Source organism: Hyperolius riggenbachi, chromosome 3, assembly GCF_040937935.1.
Source record: "Hyperolius riggenbachi isolate aHypRig1 chromosome 3, aHypRig1.pri, whole genome shotgun sequence".
In the NCBI taxonomy this organism is placed as follows: domain Eukaryota; kingdom Metazoa; phylum Chordata; class Amphibia; order Anura; family Hyperoliidae; genus Hyperolius; species Hyperolius riggenbachi.
In genome coordinates, this window is record NC_090648.1 from 258,727,759 (window position 1) to 258,746,120 (window position 18,362).

General features: G+C 43.8%; 1 protein-coding gene across 3 annotated transcripts in view; it reads right to left on the minus strand.

Annotated features, from left to right (window-relative positions):
• Positions 1–18,362, minus strand: part of PHTF2 (putative homeodomain transcription factor 2) — a 174,350-nt gene that overhangs the window by 84,106 nt on the left and 71,882 nt on the right. For all 3 annotated transcript variants that reach the window (XM_068276208.1, XM_068276207.1, XM_068276206.1), the window contains exon 3: positions 8,099–8,155. In XM_068276208.1, the coding sequence (XP_068132309.1) occupies positions 8,099–8,155 (57 nt within the window). The remainder of the gene's footprint in view (positions 1–8,098; positions 8,156–18,362) is intronic.

An 18,362-nucleotide genomic window follows, 5' to 3' on the forward strand; every position in this document is an offset into this window, starting at 1 on the left:
TTCTTTTGGTGCTATTTGATTGCTGCTGCGATTTTTACTTTTTATTATATTCATCAGAAAAGACATGAATTTTGTCAAAAAAATGATTTTTTTAACTTTCTGTGCTGACATTTTTCAAATAAAGTAAAATTTCTGTATACATGCAGCGCGAAAAATGTGGACAAACATGTTTTCGATAAAAAAAAACCCATTCAGCCTATATTTATTGGTTTGGGTAAAAGTCATAGCGTTTACAAACTATGGTGCAAAAAGTGAATTTTCCCATTTTGTAGCATCTCTCACTTTTCTGACCACCTGTCATGTTTCATGAGGGGCTAGAATTCCAGGATAGTATAAATACCCCCCAAATGACCCCATTTTGGAAAGAAGACATCCCAAAGTATTCACTGAGAGGCATAGTGAGTTCATAGAAGATATTATTTTTTGTCACAAGTTAGCGGAAAATGACAGTTTGTGACAAGAAAAAAAAAAAGAAAAAAAAAAGTTTCCATTTCTGCTAACTTGTGACAAAAAAAAAATGAAATCTTCCACGGACTCACCATGCCCCTCTCTGAATACCTTGAAGTGTCTACTTTCCAAAATGGGGTCATTTGTGGGGTGTGTTTACTGTCCTGGCATTTTGGGGGGTGCTAATTTGTAAGCACCCCTGTAAAGCCTAAAGGTGCTCATTGGACTTTGGGCCCCTTAGCGCAGTTAGGCTGCAAAAAAGTCCCACACATGTGGTATTGCCGTACTCAGGAGAAGTAGTATCATGTGTTTTGGGGTGTATTTTTACACATACCCATGCTGGGTGGGAGAAATCTCTCTGTAAATGGACAATTGTGTGTACAAAAATCAAAATATTGTCATTTACAGAGGTATTTCTCCCACTCAGCATGGGTATGTGTAAAAATACACCCCAAAACACATTATACCACTTCTCCTGAGTATGGCGATACCAAATGTGTGGCACTTTTTTGCACCCTAACTGCGCTAAGGGGCCCAAAGTCCAATGAGTACCTTTAGGATTTCACAGGTCATTTTTGTTTCAAGACTACTCCTCACGGTTTAGGGCCCCTAAAATGCCAGGGCAGTATAGGAACCCCACTAATGACCCCATTTTAGAAAGAAGACACCCCAAGGTATTCCGTTAGGAGTATGGGGAGTTCATAGAAGATTTTATTTTTTGTCACAAGTTAGTGGAAATTGATTTTAATTGTTTTTTTTTTTTCACAAAGTGTCATTTTCCGCTAACTTGTGACAATTGTGGTGTATTTTTACACATACCCATGTTGGGTGGGAGAAATATCTCTGTAAATGACAATTGTTTGATTTTTTTTTTACACACAATTGTCCATTTACAGAGAGATTTCTCCCACCCGGCATGGGTATGTGTAAAAATACACCCCAAAACACATTCTACTACTTCTCCTGAGTACGGCGATACCACGTGTGACACTTTTTTGCAGCCTAGGTGCGCTAAGGGGCCCAACGTCCTATTCACAGGTCATTTTGAGGCATTTGTTTTCTAGAAGTTAGTGAAAAATGACACTTTGTGAAAAAAAAACAATAAAAATCAATTTCCGCTAACTTTTGACAAGAAATAAAATCTTCTATGAACTTGTCATACACCTAACAGAATACCTTGGGTGTCTTTTTCTAAAATGGGGTCATTTGTGGGGTTCCTATACCGCCCTGGCATTTTACGGGCCCAAAACTGTGAGTAGTCTGGAAACCAAATGTCTCAAAATGACTGTTCAGGGGTATAAGCATCTGCAAATTTTGATCACAGGTGGTCTATGAGGGGGCGAATTTTGTGGAACCGGTCATAAGCAGGGTGGCCTTTTAGATGACAGGTTGTATTGGGCCTGATCTGATGGATAGGAGTGCTAGGGGGGTGACAGGAGGTGATTGATGGGTGTCTCAGGGGGTGGTTAGAGGGGAAAATAGATGCAATCAATGCACTGGGGAGGTGATCGGAAGGGGGTCTGAGGGTTTGGCCGAGTGATCAGGAGCCCACACGGGGCAAATTGGGGCCTGATCTGATGGGTAGGTGTGCTAGGGGGTGACAGGAGGTGATTGATGGGTGTCTCAAGGTGTGATTGGAGGGGGGAATAGATGCAAGCAATGCACTGGCGAGGTGATCAGGGCTGGGGTCTGAGGGCGTTCTGAGGGTGTGGGCGGGTGATTGAGTGCCCTAGGGGCAGATAGGGGTCTAATCTGATGGGTAGCAGTGACAGGGGGTGATTGATGGGTAATTAATGGGCGTTTAGGGTAGAGAACAGATGTAAACACTGCACTTGGGAGGTGATCTGACGTCGGATCTGCGGGCGATCTATTGGTGTGGGTGGGTGATCAGATTGCCCGCAAGGGGCAGGTTAGGGGCTGATTGATGGGTGGCAGTGACAGAGGGTGATTGATGGGTGATCAGGGGGGATAGATGCATACAGTACACAGGGGGGGGGGGGTCTGGGGAGAATCTGAGGGGTGGGGTGTGATCAGGAGGGAGCAGGGGGCAGTTTAGGGCATTAAAAAAAAATAGCGTTCACAGATAGTGACAGGGAGTGATTGATGGGTGATTGGGGGGGGGGGGTGATTGGGTGCAAACCGTGTTCTGGGGGGTGGGCGGGGGGGGGGTCTGATTGATGGGTGGCAGTGACAGAGGGTGATTGATGGGTGGCAGTGACAGGGGGTGACTGATGGGTGATTGACAGGTGATCAGTGGGTCATTACAGGGAAGAACAGATGTAAATAATGCACTGGCGAATTGATAAGGGGGGGGGGGGGTCTGAGGGCAATCTGAGCATGTAGGCGGGTGATTGGGTGCCCGCAAGGGGCAGATTAGGGTCTGATCTGATGGGTAACAGTGACAGGTGGTGATAGGGGGTGATTGATGGGTGATTGATTGGTAATTAGTGGGTGTTTAGGGTAGGGCAGCGCGGTGGCGTAGTGGCTAGCTCTCTCGCCTTGCAGCGCTGGGTCCCTGGTTCAAATCCCAACCAGGGCACTATCTGCAAAGAGTTTGTATGTTCTCTCCGTGTCTGCGTGGGTTTTCTCCGGGCACTCCGGTTTCCTCCCACATTCCAAAAACATACGGATAAGTTAATTGGCTCCCCCTAAAATTGGCCCTAGACTACAGTACTTACACTACATAATATAGACATATGGCAATGGTAGGGATTAGATTGTGAGCTCCTTTGAGGGACAGTTAGTGACAAGATATATATATATATATACACACTGTACAGCGCTGCGTAATATGTCGGCGCTATATAAATACTAAATAATAATAATAATAATAATAGAGAACAGATGTAAACACTGCACTTGGGAGGTGATCTGACGTCGGATCTGCGGGCGATCTATTGGTGTGGGTGGGTGATCAGATTGCCCGCAAGGGGCAGGTTAGGGGCTGATTGATGGGTGGCAGTGACAGGGGGTGATTGATGGGTGATCAGGGGGGATAGATGCATACAGTACACAGGGGGGGGGGGGGGCGGGGAGAATCTGAGGGGTGGGGTGTGATCAGGAGGGAGCAGGGGGCAGTTTAGGGCATTAAAAAAAAATAGCGTTCACAGATAGTGACAGGGAGTGATTGATGGGTGATAGGGGGGGGGGGGGGGGGGGTGATTGGGTGCAAACAGTGTTCTGGGGGGTGGGCGGGGGGGGGTCTGAGGGGTGCTGTGGGTGATCAAGGGGGGGGGGGGGAAATCAGTGTGCTTGGGTGCAGACTAGGGTGGCTGCAGCCTGCCCTGGTGGTCCCTCGGACACTGGGACCACCAGAGCAGGAGGCAGCCTGTATAATACACTTTCTATACATTACAAAGTGTATAATACACTTTGTATGCGGCGATCCTGGTGCTAGTAACCCGCCGGCGCTTCCGAACGGCCAGCGGGTTACAGTGTGAGGGGGCGGAGCCAGTCGCCGGTGGCTGATTGCGTCACGAATGACGCGATCGCTCCGCCCATGCCCGTACAAGGACCGCCGCCAATTATACATGCGGTGGTCCTTGCGGGATCCACTTTCCGGCCGCCCCTGTGCAGTGGGCGGTCGTGAAGTGGTTAACTTCCCCCACAGACAGTGTGAGCACCTCCAGTGGACCACCAGAGCAGGTACAGTGCATCAGGTATGCCAACGCTTCAGTATGGTGTGATACTACTTTAACAGCTTCAAAAACACTGGGGCGTTTTTTTATGTGGTAGCTGGAGTACATACAGTAAGTTTTGATATTGTATTACTGGTGTGTGCTTGACACAAGCTTTTAAAGAGAACCCGAGGTGGGGATCTTAGAGTTAAATCTATACACAGAGGCTGGGTCTGGCTATAAGTTCCCAGCCTCTGTTGCTAGTTGAATCTTCCCTAAATCCCCCCTGCGCTCTGCACTAGCCCATATATTACAGCCGCGCTGGCGACACTGAGCGTGTCGCAGCGGGCTCTGTTTACCATTCTAGTGCCACTCATGCCGCTCCCCCGCTTCCTGCAGAGCGCCGATCCCCGCCCACGTCCCTTCCCTCGCCGCTGATTAGAGAGAAGGGACGCGGGCGGGGACCGGCGCTCTGCAGGAGGCGGGGGGAGCGGCATGAGTGGCACTAGAAAGGTAAACAGAGCCCGACAGCGCGGCTGTAATTTATGGGCTAGTGCAGAGCGCAGGGGGGATTTAGGGAATATTCAACTAGCAACAGAGGCTGGGCACTATAGCCAGACCCAGCCTCTGTGTATAGATTTAACTCTAAGATCCCTACCTCGGGTTCTCTTTAAGAGAAACAGGAGGTCTTGGATCAGCAAAAGTCATACCCAAAGCCTAAAGTATTAACCGTCCCTTTAAAATTATTTTCAAAAGTAACAACTATACTGAGATCAGAGAACATCAGAAAAGTGTACATGCAATACTATTGAAGGGTGAGGCAGGCAGCATCATTTAAAAGATACAAAGAGCACTTTTCAAACAACAAATGCAGGATTTCTCTAATGACAATTTATTTCATGCCATGGTACTGAATTCCAACATGAAAGTTGTACTGCCACGTTTTTACAGTACGTGACAATTTAATGCGTACGTGTCAAACCCCAAAAAGTGCCCATACAGTACTCACATCCTATTAATCCTACAACTGCCTTTGTCAATTCCATTTATGTATACCAATGCAGCCCATAGATCACAGTGCCACATTGCAGAATAGGGCTTCATTATCCTTTTCCCTCTGAGCTAAGCTCCACTACTTACTAATGAAACATCAATCCACAGTTCAGCACTGCTTCAGTCTCAACAACCAGTAGCATCTCTCATGCTGAACTGCTAAATGGCAGAGGTCAGGAGTAATTCAGAAATAAGTGGATACCCTATTGGATAGTATGGCACTTGGATTTCACAGAAATTAGTAACAAGAATAATAAAGAGATCTGCAGGAACCACAAGGCGCTAAAGTATTGTTGCTTTAGTCATTTTCTGTGACATGACAGGTAACCTGGCTCTTAGCAATAACCAATAATACCACTAGCTTGAACACAAACCTCCCAATTCTAAGTCTGATATTAGTTTTGTACAAAAACAGGAGTCAAAAGCCTGCAGCATGCATAACAAGGACAATTTTGGGACAGACATAAAATATGCTTTAATAAACAATACAGTTTTTAAAAATATCTAAGACTACAACACTGTTAGAGAATGTTACTTAAATATGATGAACAAAAATGTTAAACAGGCAACTGCTTTATGGCAAACCTGTATAAGGGCCCTTTCATACTCATGTGCCTTGCTGTGCCATTATGATGTACCGCACATTGAGCCATATGCAATTAACCTTTTCTCCTAAGTTTTTTCCAAGTTGATATTTCCACACCTTGACAATAAAATGTTTTTAAACTCCCAGCAAGCAAGAAAATACACAAAATAATTTTGATAGTACTTTTTCTACTACTCTTGGTACTTTTTCAATTGCTAAATGCTAAAACGGTTAAAGAGAAGATGAAAAATGATCACCTAGGAGAAAACGTAGGTGAAAAAGTGAATTGCATATGGGCCATTGTGTGCAATACGTTAGGTAACATGAAAGTCCATTGACTTTCAGGTCATCATCCACAGTAGATAAAGTGTTCCCTTACGTTCGATGTAACACACCCAGGAACAATTTATCGCACGACGCAAGTGATTTCCTGTCGGGATAATTACTGCTATCTCTGTTTATTCAACCCAAAGCGCAACCCAACACCGCGCATGCTGTGCCTCATAACGCATGCACAAAATAGCGTTTGTGAACGCTTTCACTAGTGTAAAGGAACCCCAAGTTTTTATTTGGCTATTGAAGCTCTCGCTAGTGTGAATGTTGAAGTATATTCCCTTTTTTAAAAAGTAAGAAATGTGTGCCCTCAGGTACACAAGTCAGACTGGTATAGACAAAGTAAAGCACACCTGAAATGAGAGGAAAATAAAGGCTGACATTTTGGCAGGAGTTACACTAGCCAAAAACCACATGCTTAACACTTGACAAAAAAGCATACATAAACACACAGTGCTTTGCAAATGCGCAATAGCAGTGCAGTGGGAATAAAGTGCGTTTTTTCACTGCAGGAAAAAGAAATACTGGAACTGCTTTTTTTTTCCGCACACATCCTGTGCGATTCCCTATTGTGGACGGTCAGCTGCTCTCAAGCTCGATGCTGGCCAATACTGCAGATTATTTAGTGTCTCTGCAGACTCAAGTGCGACTCCTGCCTTCTTTACTTTTAAACAATACCAGTTGCATGGCATCCTGCTGATCTTTCTGGTCATTAGTGATACACCTGAAACAAGCAAGCAGCTAACCCAGTCAGACTTCAGTCAGAGAACCTGATCTGCATCCTTGATCAGGGTCTATTGCTAAAGGAGGGACTCCGAACACCACTCATGGGCATGCCTTTAAGACAGACCACTTACAACAAAGTCGTGCTATGAACCTTCTGGAGGAGCCTCTTGCAATGGCCATGCGTGTCACTTCCTCTTCCTGCTTCATTCTGTGATGCACTTCTCTAACCGAGAATGCAGGGGTGACCCGGAAGTTATAACATAGCCAAGAGGGCAGCCGCGATTTTTAAATTGAAATCGAACGAACACTACTTGGTTTAGAATGGCTTCAAATGAAAGAGGAGAGCACAAGCTACAGAAAGGTATGCATATTTAAGTACTTTGCAGTACTGGTCGGAGTCTTAAAGGCATGCCCATGAGAGGTGCTCCGAGTCCCTTTAAAAATAAATAAATGTCAGCCTTCATATCCCTCTCACTTCAGGTATGCTTTAAAGGGGAACTGAAGAGAGAGGTATATGGAGGCTGTCATGTTTATTTCCTTTTAATCAATACCAGTTGCCTGGCAGCCCTGCTGGTCTATTTCTCTACAGTAGTATCTGAATAAAACCAGAAACAAGCATGCAGCTAGTCTTGTCAGATCAGACTTACAAGTCTGAACCACTGAAACACCTGATCTGCTGCATGCTTGTTCAGGGGCTATGGCTAATAGTATTAGAAGCAGAGGATCAGCAGGGCTGCCAGGCAACTGGTATTGTCTAAAAGGAAATAAACATGACAGCCTCCATATACCTCTCTCTTCAGTTCCCCTTTAAGACGAGGGCGTAGGGTTACTACCAACAGGCTTGCAGGTGAAGAAAAGTGTGAACAGGTAGGTATTAGATTAAGAACCAGTTGGAAAAACCGGCACATGTTTGAGAGCCAGGAGGAATGACATGGGGTTGAGAGCCCGTGAAATGACAAAGTTAAAAGACAGGCATGGGGCTTTGAGCCAGGTGGAAATAGGATTTAGTGGTAAGATTTCTAAGTGACACACACAGATACAGTAAAATGTAAGGTCAGCTGGTTGGAGTTGATCATAGAGAAAGACAATTATCCTTGAACCAATGTAATCACATACATGCTTTATTTAAATGTGCAAATCACCTATCCACTCCCAATCTAGCCACAAATTGCAATTATCTACCATTTAAATTAACTCAAAGAAATGCATTTAAATTCAAACAATAAGCAACTCACTAAAAACAATTGTATAGGGTTTAAAATAGTTTAACACCACTGTCACAAATTCATCTGCTCAACCCCTAAAATGTAACCTGGCGTGCAACAGATAACCTTACCTTGATTTCTCTTTGTTCTACAGATTTTTCCCATATTTGCTGATCGTATGCTCCAATCTGAAATAATAATAAAAAAAAAATAAAAAAAAGATGAAGATTTTAGAGGTACCAAGTATTTTGCAATATACAATTTATAACATGACACTGTTTGCCGTTTCACTAGTTCTTCCTTGGACCTCATTTGGTAGGTACATACAACTATATAAAGAGCAGCCCCAAAAGATCTGCAGTTTTGGAGATGCTCCGCCCAGTTTCCTGAACAAACACCACCTTCCAGATCCCTTACTTAAAGGGATACTGAAGTAAAAAAAAAAATAATGTTTTTTTACTCACCTGGGGCATCCCTCAGCCCCCTGAAGCTGTATGGTGCCCTCGCAGCCTTGCTCCGATCCTCCTGTCCCCGCCGGCGGCTACTTCCAGGTTCGGCGAAAGCTACCGACAGGCTGGGAACGCGAGTGATTCTCCGCGTTCCCAGCCGCTATATCACCCTCTATGCTGCTATAGTGTATATGTTATACGCTATAGCAGCATAGAGGGTGATATAGCGGATGGGACCGCGGAGGATCAATAGCGTTCCCAGCCTGTCGGCGGTTGTCGCCGAACCCGGAAGTAGCCGCGGGCGGGGAAAAGAGGATCGGAGCAAGGCTGCGAGGGCACCATAAAGCTTCAGGGGGCTGAGGGATGCCCCAGGTGAGTAAAAATCATTTTTTTTAACTTAAGTATCCCTTTAAGAATGTCTGACTTATGAACAAATGGGAACAAGTAAAAAAAATGGCAAAAAGACCTTTTAGTTTGAGAAAATCAAAGTAAAAATGTTTTTTAAACTTGGCAAAATTACATTTTGCTGCAGTACACTATAATATATAGAAAGTTCCAAGTTCTTAATACACATTTTAAACATTTTAAAGAAAACCTGTGCTCCAGCACTGGGACCCTCTATACAGCTTGCATGGATTACGTGAAATCAATTACATTTCAAAAGCGTAATTACATATATGTGTCATTGCAAAATATTATGGGAAATTTTGCATAATCAAAACTAGCACATTACTATCATCACTAGGACAGAAGGAGGCACAAAGAGAGACAGGGCGACAGAAGTGGCACAGAGGGGGACACAGAGGGAACAGGCGGACAGAGGTGAGACAGTGGAGAGGGCAGAGGTGGCACAGAGGGGGACACTGGAAGCACAGAGTTTCTACTTAAAGGTCAACTGAAGTGAGAGGTATATGGAGGCTGACATTTATTTCCTTTCAAGCTATACCAGTTGCCCGGCTATCCTGCTGATCCTCTGCCTCTAATACTTTTAGCCATAGACCCTGAACAATGCATATGCAGATCAGGTGTTTCGGACTTTACTGTCAGATCTCACTGAATTAGCTGCATGCTTGTTTTTGGTGTGATTCAGACACTCCTGCAGCCTAATAGACTGGCAGGACTGCCAGGCAACTGGAATTGTTTAAAAGGGAAAAAATATGACAGCCTTCATATTCCTCTCACTTCAGTTGTGTTTAAGAACAGATTCCGTTTAAGAACATGGTGGTACGTACAAGCTTTAATCAAAGCATATTCATTGTTCCAATGATAAGGTAGGCCTCACACACTTTATTATTCATATTTGATTATTGCAGCACTACCTAAATCATTTAACCACTTCACCGCTGAGGGGTTTTACCCCTTGAGCACCAGAGCAATGTTCACCTTTCAGCGCTCCTTCCATTCATTCGTCTATAACTTTATCATTACTTATCGCAATGAAATATCTTGATTTTTTCGCCACCAATTAGGCTTTCTTTAGGTGGGACATTATGCCAAGAATTATTTTATTCTAAATGTGTTTTAATGGGAAAATAGGAAAAAATGTGGGGGAAAAAAAAATCATCATTTTTCAGTTTTCGGCCATTATAGTTTTTAAATAATGCATGCTACTGTAATTAAAACCCATGAAATTTATTTGCCCATTTGTCCCGGTTATAAAACCGTTTAAATGATGTCCCTATCACAATGTTTGGCGCCAATATTTTATTTGGAAATAAAAGGTGCATGTTTTTCAGTTTTGCGTCCATCCCTAATTACAAGCCCATAGTTTATAAAGTAACAGTGTTATACGCTCTTGACATAAATATTTAAAAAGTTCAGTCCCTAAAGTAACTATTTATGTATTTTTTTTTAATTGTAAATTTTTTTTTTTTTTTTATTCCAAAAAAACCAAAAAAAAACTGGGGAGTGTGGGAGGTAATGAGTTAATTTTTAGTGTAAAATTATTGTATTTGTGTATGAAAAATGCTTTAGGGTGTAGTTTTACTATTTGGCCACAGTAACTTTTTGTTTAAGCGACCTGCAAGCGTACAGAAAGTACGCTTGCAGGAAGTGTTAGGAGGCTGGGAAACTGTTTTTTTCTCACAATGATCGCTGCTTCTCATAGAAGCAGCTGATCATTGCGGGGGCTTAGATCAACGAACGGGAATGGTTTTTCCCGTTCATTGATCTCCGGGCGAGCGGGCGGCAGCACGCAAGAGAGTGGGAGCTCGCGCACGATCGAGTGGGAGCGTGGGAGGTATGGATATCTCCGTCCCTGGGGGTGAAAGGAGGGAAAAAGGGACGGAGATATTCGTACCACTGGGGGTAAAGTAGTTAAGACTATGGTTTTTCTGCACTTTTTTTTTCAAATTTCTAGTACATAGCAAGGAAATGAACAGCGCTACTTAAAAACAGGCAAGTGCCTACCTGCAAAAAAGAGTGCAAGCCCCACTTGTGGAGTCGAATACACACCGAGCATACACATGACCTGTCTACCACTGGAGGAGGATGTTAGTTTCCTGTAACAGCTTGCATGCAACCTATTAAGTACTCGTCCCTCCCACTGCGAAGAAGTCGATCCTCCATGGGAGGGGCGACTTCTTCGCAGTGGGAGGGACGAGTACTTAATAGGTTGCATGCAAGCTGTTACAGGAAACTAACATCCTCCTCCAGTGGTAGACAGGTCATGTGTATGCTCGGTGTGTATTCGACTCCACAAGTGGGGCTTGCACTCTTTTGCAGGTAGGCACTTGCCTGTTTTTAAGTAGCGCTGTTCATTTCCTTGCTATGTACTAATTTATTTCGTTTTTGGTCAGCTGCTCCCACTTAACAGCCATGCTTTTGGTGTATATGCAGAGCTTCTGTTTGGGTTCAAGGTGCGTTTGCAGTTTCTGGGGGGGCTCAGCGCACCTCTGATTGGAGGCCATTCGGAGGCGGCCTGGTGTTGCGCTGATCCACCTTTTGCGCAATTTTCAAAGTTCTAGGCAATGATAACAAGCAATGCAACTGACAGGAGAATGAGGGGATTCTTCCTCTATTACACTTTCTTCATACACAAATTTGCATAAACCTGCATCAACGCAGAATTATTTGCATCTCATTGATTATCCCTTCTAGTGACACAACTACACATTATTTTTACAGCAGAGATGTTATTATATACAAAATATTGCTGTGTACACATCAAATATACAGTCCCAATCAGATTTGTACATCTGACTTGTGGTGACTGCTTTACTGCAGCAGCACTATTAATTTGTTTTTTGATTGGTTTATTTCATTTTTATGGACTAAGCATATATCTCTCCCAAGCTTCTCACCATCTTAAATTGCATATGGCCCACTGTATTTTCTGTTTATTTCTTCACATAATCACCTCCTTTAAAGGGATACTGTAGGGGGGGGGGGGGGGGGGGGGTCGGGGGAAAATGAGTTGAAGTTACCCGGGGCTTCTAATGGTCCCCCGCAGGCATCATGTATCTGTATCCGTGCAGCCACTCACCGATGCTCTGGCCCCGCCTCTGGTTCACTTCTGGAGTTTCAGACTTTAAAGTCTGAAAATCACTGCGCCTGCGTTGCCGTGTCCTCGCTTCCCCTGATGTCACCAGGAACGCACGGCGCAGGCACAGACCATACTGGGCTTGTGCTATACACTCCTGGTGACATCAGCGGGAGCGAGGACACGGCAACACAGGCGCAGTGGTTTTCAGACTTTAAAGTCTGAAATTCCAGAAGTGAACCAGAGGCGGGGTCGGAGCATCGGTGAGTGGCTGTGCAGGCACAGGATGTCTGTGGGGGACTATTAGAAGCCCCTTGTAACTTCAACTCATTTTCCCCCGACCCCCCTACAGTATCCCTTTAAGCATTAAATCTTTTTTTTACCAAGAATCCAATCACTTTGTTGTAGTGCTATCACACTTCTCACCTGTTGGTTGGAAGTATTGAGAGGGTGGGGAGGGGGTATTTATGTTAATGCTGCTGAACAGTTACAGGCGTTCTGCAGTGAGATGGCAAGTGGCACGGGAGAGACAGGATTAACCTGACAGATGCAAGTTACATTACACAAAGAATATCTTCCATGGCAGATAAAAGCACATGCCTGTTACTTTCTGGATGACCCTTGCAAACATTTATGTTACATAGTTATTTGGGTTGAAAAAAGCCATACGTCCATCGAGTTCAACCAGTACACAAAGTACAACACCTTTGTTTTGTTTTAATTTGTGTGTGTACAGATGTATAACTGTAATGTATCAAGGAAATTTAATTGGGTTAGGCAATTAAATGAAATGATCCAGCTTTCACAGAACATGGCTTTTTTTCCCCTTTATCTCTTGAATTCTTATAGTTTTTGACCTCCTCAAGTCCCCATTGGCCACATTTGTAATACCATCTAAGGCGATGGAGGATGCATTGACACGTTTACACTTTTCCTGCAATACATTTGTCCTAATGATCTAAAACAGATCATCAATAGAATTAAACAATTGTCTTTTCAAAAGAATTCGACAGCACACATGAACTTAAAAAAAAAAAAAAAAAAGTTCAGATGTCAGTGAAGTTAAACAGTCCAAAGCCTTGGCACCCATGGTGGAAACAATCAATATTTCATGAAGTATTTCTATCCCATCCTGGTTAGTTTCACGATTAAGTCTTTTACCGTATGATCTTTTACAGCTGAAACAGAAGACTTTGATGGCATTAAAAACTGCATTTGCAGAGGCACATGCTTTCTTGTTAGCATTTGAATGTTTTTTCCATGTCCACAAGCATCTCTGCACACATGTACAGAGCAGAATTAGTAGCTGCAGTTTAACCAATTCACATTGGTTAAATTACACCTACAATCCTAAAAGATATAGATAAATGTTCTCTGAGCCTCCTGACATCTCCAGCTTCTAGGATCTGATCCACCTCGTGGAGAATTTGGCCGGGGTGTAATACCAATGGGTTAGAAATTGATAGCTGGGCATCAGTGCTTGGGTTCAGATTAAGGTTTTGTGGTAGATTTAGATGGAGGATAGCTCGGGCCATATGCAATTCACTTTTTCTTCTATGTTTTCTCCTGGGAGATACGTTTTTATTTTCGGTTTAAAATAACTTTTCAGCATTCTGCTAATCAAAAAGTACTATACAGAAGGTGAAGAAGAACTGTAAAAATTACCCTGAGAATTTTCTTGCTTACTTGTGGCTTAAAAAGCATTTTTAAGTTTTCTCCTAGGTGATATTTTCACAACTTGTAAATAAAATACCTTTTAAACCACCACCAAGCAAACAAATACTAAAAATTATTTTGACAGTTCTTTTTCACTTACTTTTTTGGTACTTTTTCCATTGCAAAGTGCTAAAAAGGTATTTTAAAATCGAAGATGAAAATTATCTCCCAGGAGAAAACTCAGGAGAAAAAGTTAATTGCATATGGGCCAAGGTGTGAAAATATCCCCTAGGAGAAGACTTAGAAGAAAAAGTGAGTTGCGTATGGCCCAATACCTCTAGTTTGAGCCTGTTCCTCACAAAAGTGACTCACATAGGTGAGTTCTCTAACAAAGTCTGCCTAGGATATCGTAAAGTATCTGAATTGAGCACCGAGCCCTTTAACCCTTTCAGGACCTGCCCGCCTAACCCCCCTTAAGGACCAGGCACTTTTGCATTGGAGGAGGCGCGTGTTTGGGGGGGGGGGGGGGCAGGCAGCCGGATCCTGTAAGGGCTTGCTGGTGTGTGCCCCCCCCCCCCCCCCCCCCCCCGTGTGGCCAGGTGTCCCCCCTTTCAGCAGCAGCCATCACTCACCTTCCTGGCTCCAGCGATGAGCCGCTGCGGACACCACCTCTCTCTCAGACATCCCCGCTCGTTCTGACGCTAAGCCCCGGGTCGCGGCTTGATGACGTCATCAAGCCACGGCCGGGGACTTGCATCACAACGAGCAGAGATGCCGGTAAGAGCGGTGGGGAGCGCCGATTGTCGCAGGAACGGCAGGGAGGTGAGTGGATCCTCCTCTTTCCCCCCTGCCGCCGCAGCTGTCAAAGTGATCACTACGATCTGCCGGCGATCGTAGTGATCACGTGATCAGCAGCCATACGCGATGGCTGCTGATCACTGAGGGGAGATGCCAGCTGTCATATGACAGCTTAATCTCCCCCTCCGGGTGCGCACGATCGCGTCGGGAGCGGAAACGGCAGGCCGGCGTAGATTCTACGCCGCATCAGGCTAGAATAGCCACAAGTGCGGCGTAGAATCTAATGCACGCGGTCCCCAAAAGGTTAAAGAGGAACTTCAGCCTAAACAAACCTATTGTCATTAAGTTGCATTAGTTATGTTAATTAAAATAGATAATATAATAGGTAATATAATCTCTTACCCCCCCCCCCCTGTTTCCAAAAAGAACAGGCAAATGTTTGTGATCTCATGAGGGAAGCCATCGTTTCGGTTGAAAGGAGGTGACAGTGAGCATGAGACACAGTTCCAACTGTCCTGTGTCCTGATCACTCCTCCCAGTTGCTAGGCAACGACATCATCAGAAATCCCATCATGCTTTGCACAGTATCAGGGGAAAAATGCCCGGGCAGTTTTCTTTGATGGGCGGAGCTTAGCTTCTGTGTAGCCAAAAATGAGGCTTGGATAAGAAAAATAAAGTTCTGATGCTGTGAAACGGTTAAAGAAACACCATGCCTTTTCAGTGCTGCTGAGTAGATTTTTAGTCTGGAGGTTCACTTTAAAGTGTTCATAACTGTCTTAGACAATGAAGGAGCCAAAAATCATAACAACCATTGCTGTGAATCACAGTTGACTTTCACTGCGTTCGCTTCAAACTTACTATTCAGGCACATCGTGGTAACTACTGTACAAATGGGGAAATCGTGTATTGAGCACTGTACGCAGACTTTACTAAATCCTCCCCTTAGTCTGGAACCAATTTAAAGTGTAACGGTTAGGCATAAAATTTAAAAATAGTTCTCCATTTGTGTGTTAAATTAGTAAAAATGATGCTAAACAGGCAATCCAAAATTTCATAATCAATCTTACTTTTTACTTTTCCAGAAGAATAATCAGTCCCCATGCACCCTGCTCTTACTTCGTACATCTGCCACAAAAAGAGAAGTTGCAGTACACGCGTTTTTTTCCCCCCCTTTACTTCCCTCTCTCCCTTCTCCTCAGACGCAGCCAATTCAGCCAGATTGGCTGAAGCCTCTATCCCTCCCACGCCTGTTCCTGATTGGCCGCCTCAGTGTGCCACTGTTCACCCCCTCCCCACACTGCAGCCACATCTATGGGGACCCCCGTATTGCCACTTCGATGGGAACCCCCTCCCCCTGCACTGCTGCCACATGGGGTATCCACCCACATCCACTCTCTACCCCGCAGCATCCCTCTCCTCCCTGCAGCATTACAGATTGAAGCGGTTGAGGAATAAAGGCAGTGCACACAGACTCACCTCATCATGGTTCCAGTCTATACTCTCTGTACTACCGCCGCCCTGTACGGCTGTAGTGCAGAGAGTATAGAAGGGAACTCCAGCGCCTGGAACCATGATGAGGCGAGTGTGTGCGCTGCCTTTATTCCTCCCCGCTTCGAACTTTAATGCTGCGGGGAGTAAAGGGAGGAAATGATTGGCTTCAGCCTGGGGGTCCCAAGATGGCCCCTGACAGGAACAGAAATCTCCTAAATTTACTATTTAAAACTAACTGCAATCCAATTGTGGACAGTGCAATACATCTGTTATGCAAGTACAGCAAGTATTTATCTTCTTACATATGTGTTTTTTTTCCTGGTATTGTGTGGCTGATATGGCTCGTGAAATAAGCTTGCAGTATAATTTTGTTAGTAGACTGAAGCACCAAAAATAAATCCACACCAACACAGAAGAACGTATGGACTCCCTGCAGCCATTGCCTCCAGCGGAACTAAAAACTTTTCACACCCAAGAAATACCAAACACTTGCACATCTGATTTGGCCACATGCTCTTATCAAATTACCATTCATGTGCATTATGTAATGCTACCTGGAGTCAGAATTTCTAAGTCAGTAGCACATGTCACGTTAGGTAAGCAAAGCTCTCACAACATCCGTTCTCTGCTGTGGAGCCCAATGATTACACCATTTTCAGAATGATTTGTCTAATTGAATGTTTACCAGCTGAATGAAAGCAACTTTGGCCTTGTCCATGTGAGTACATTACAAATGTGCACATTGTTCCAGTATGCCTACCACAGGATAACAGCAAATTCCAAGTGAGCAATAACTGCTTGAACATAAGTCACTTGTCTGTCCACATTACATACAACTAAATCACTCGGTTTGCTAACAGAACAAAAATATGCTGTAAGATACTAAACATGACTCTAGAGGCAAATTAATAAGCATGAAAATGATTAAATATTGCTTGGCAAATGGGTTGCAGCCTGCTTTTCAGACTAATAGCTCTGCAGTACTTAAAGCTAAGTGTGTTCCATTGTTAGATGTTAAAGCATACATTTCATTGTTTTGGCTGCATGGTTTGGTCTTCCTGCTGCCACAATCATTTCAGTAGCCGGCTGAACCTTTTTCTCTATACATAATAATTATCAGATACAGTTTTAAGCACTTTAGTATAATGATGTGATTAAAGTGAGACACTAACATGAAATCCCCTTATACGGCAATGTATTATAAACACGCTTCAAGCTTCTACAAGCTTCAAGCACATTCTTACAGAAACATTTTTGTCCTGTCAGTAAAAGTTATTTTGGGTGAAAGCAATGTAGAACGCAAGTTACTTATCAAGGAAAGAATGCTGCCCCCAGTAGCACATCCTTGGTGTGTGACAATTAATGCACAACATGGGAAGTGACAGCAGATGCAGTTTATGTACAAAAGATGCATCATTCTAACATGCCCATGGAAGCACTGTAATGCGGATCAAACACCACATTATGGCTTTGGTGACACACCTGACTGTTAATTAGCTACTAAGTATGGAAAATTACCTGTAAATTTGGTGTAAAATAGTAATCAATTGGCATGACTGGTGTTGTTAAAGTTTTATTGTTATCAAATTTAATCTGTACTCCAAAGCCTAGGTTCTCAACATGTGATACGCATACCCCTGGGGGTACTTCTGATGGTTCCAGGGGGTACTCAGACTTGATATACTTAACCAAGAATAACAAATTTAGAGTTTTAGAAAATGATAAATCTTATTTAAACACCAAATTAGTGTTTTAGCTAATTAAAAGCAATAGTAAATGCTTGGAAATTGTTTAGAACCAATTATCATGTACTACGATTAAATATATATTTACTATGCTAGGGCAGTGTTCTCCCCAGAAATTATTTCTATCCGGGTGGCATGAAAAAGTAGCCGGTGGGGCAAGAAGAGAGAATGCAGGGCCAGTGTTTGTGCTTAAAGTGAACCTCCGGACTAAAAATCGACTCGGCAGCACTGAAAAGGCCTGGCGTTTCTTTAACAGTTTCACAGCATCAGAACTTTGTTTCTCTTATACAAGCCTCATTTTTAGCTGCACAGAAGAAAACTGCCCGGGCTTTTTTCCCCTGATGCTGTGCAAAGCATGATGGGATTTCTGATGTTGTTCTCGTTCTGCTGTTTTGGTGCAAATTTTTTTTTTTTACATTTTGAATTTTACATTTGAAGCCTAGTGTGTGCAGCTGGGAGGGGTTATCAGGACACAGGACAGTCGGAACTGTGTCTCCTGCTCCTTGTCACCTCCTTTCAACCAAAAAGATGGCTGCCCCCATGACAAAGATGGCTGCCCCCATTAATCACAAACATTTGCCTGTTCTTTTAAAACAGGGTGGGTAAGAGATTATATTACCTATCTATTCTAATTAACATAACTAATGTAACTTGATGACAGTATGTTTGTTTAGGCTGAAGTTCCCCTGTAATTCTGCTCACAGCATAGGAGGAGAACTGATAACAGCCGGGTGCTCGCCAAAACTAGAAAGAGCCTAGGGAAAACACTGTAGGG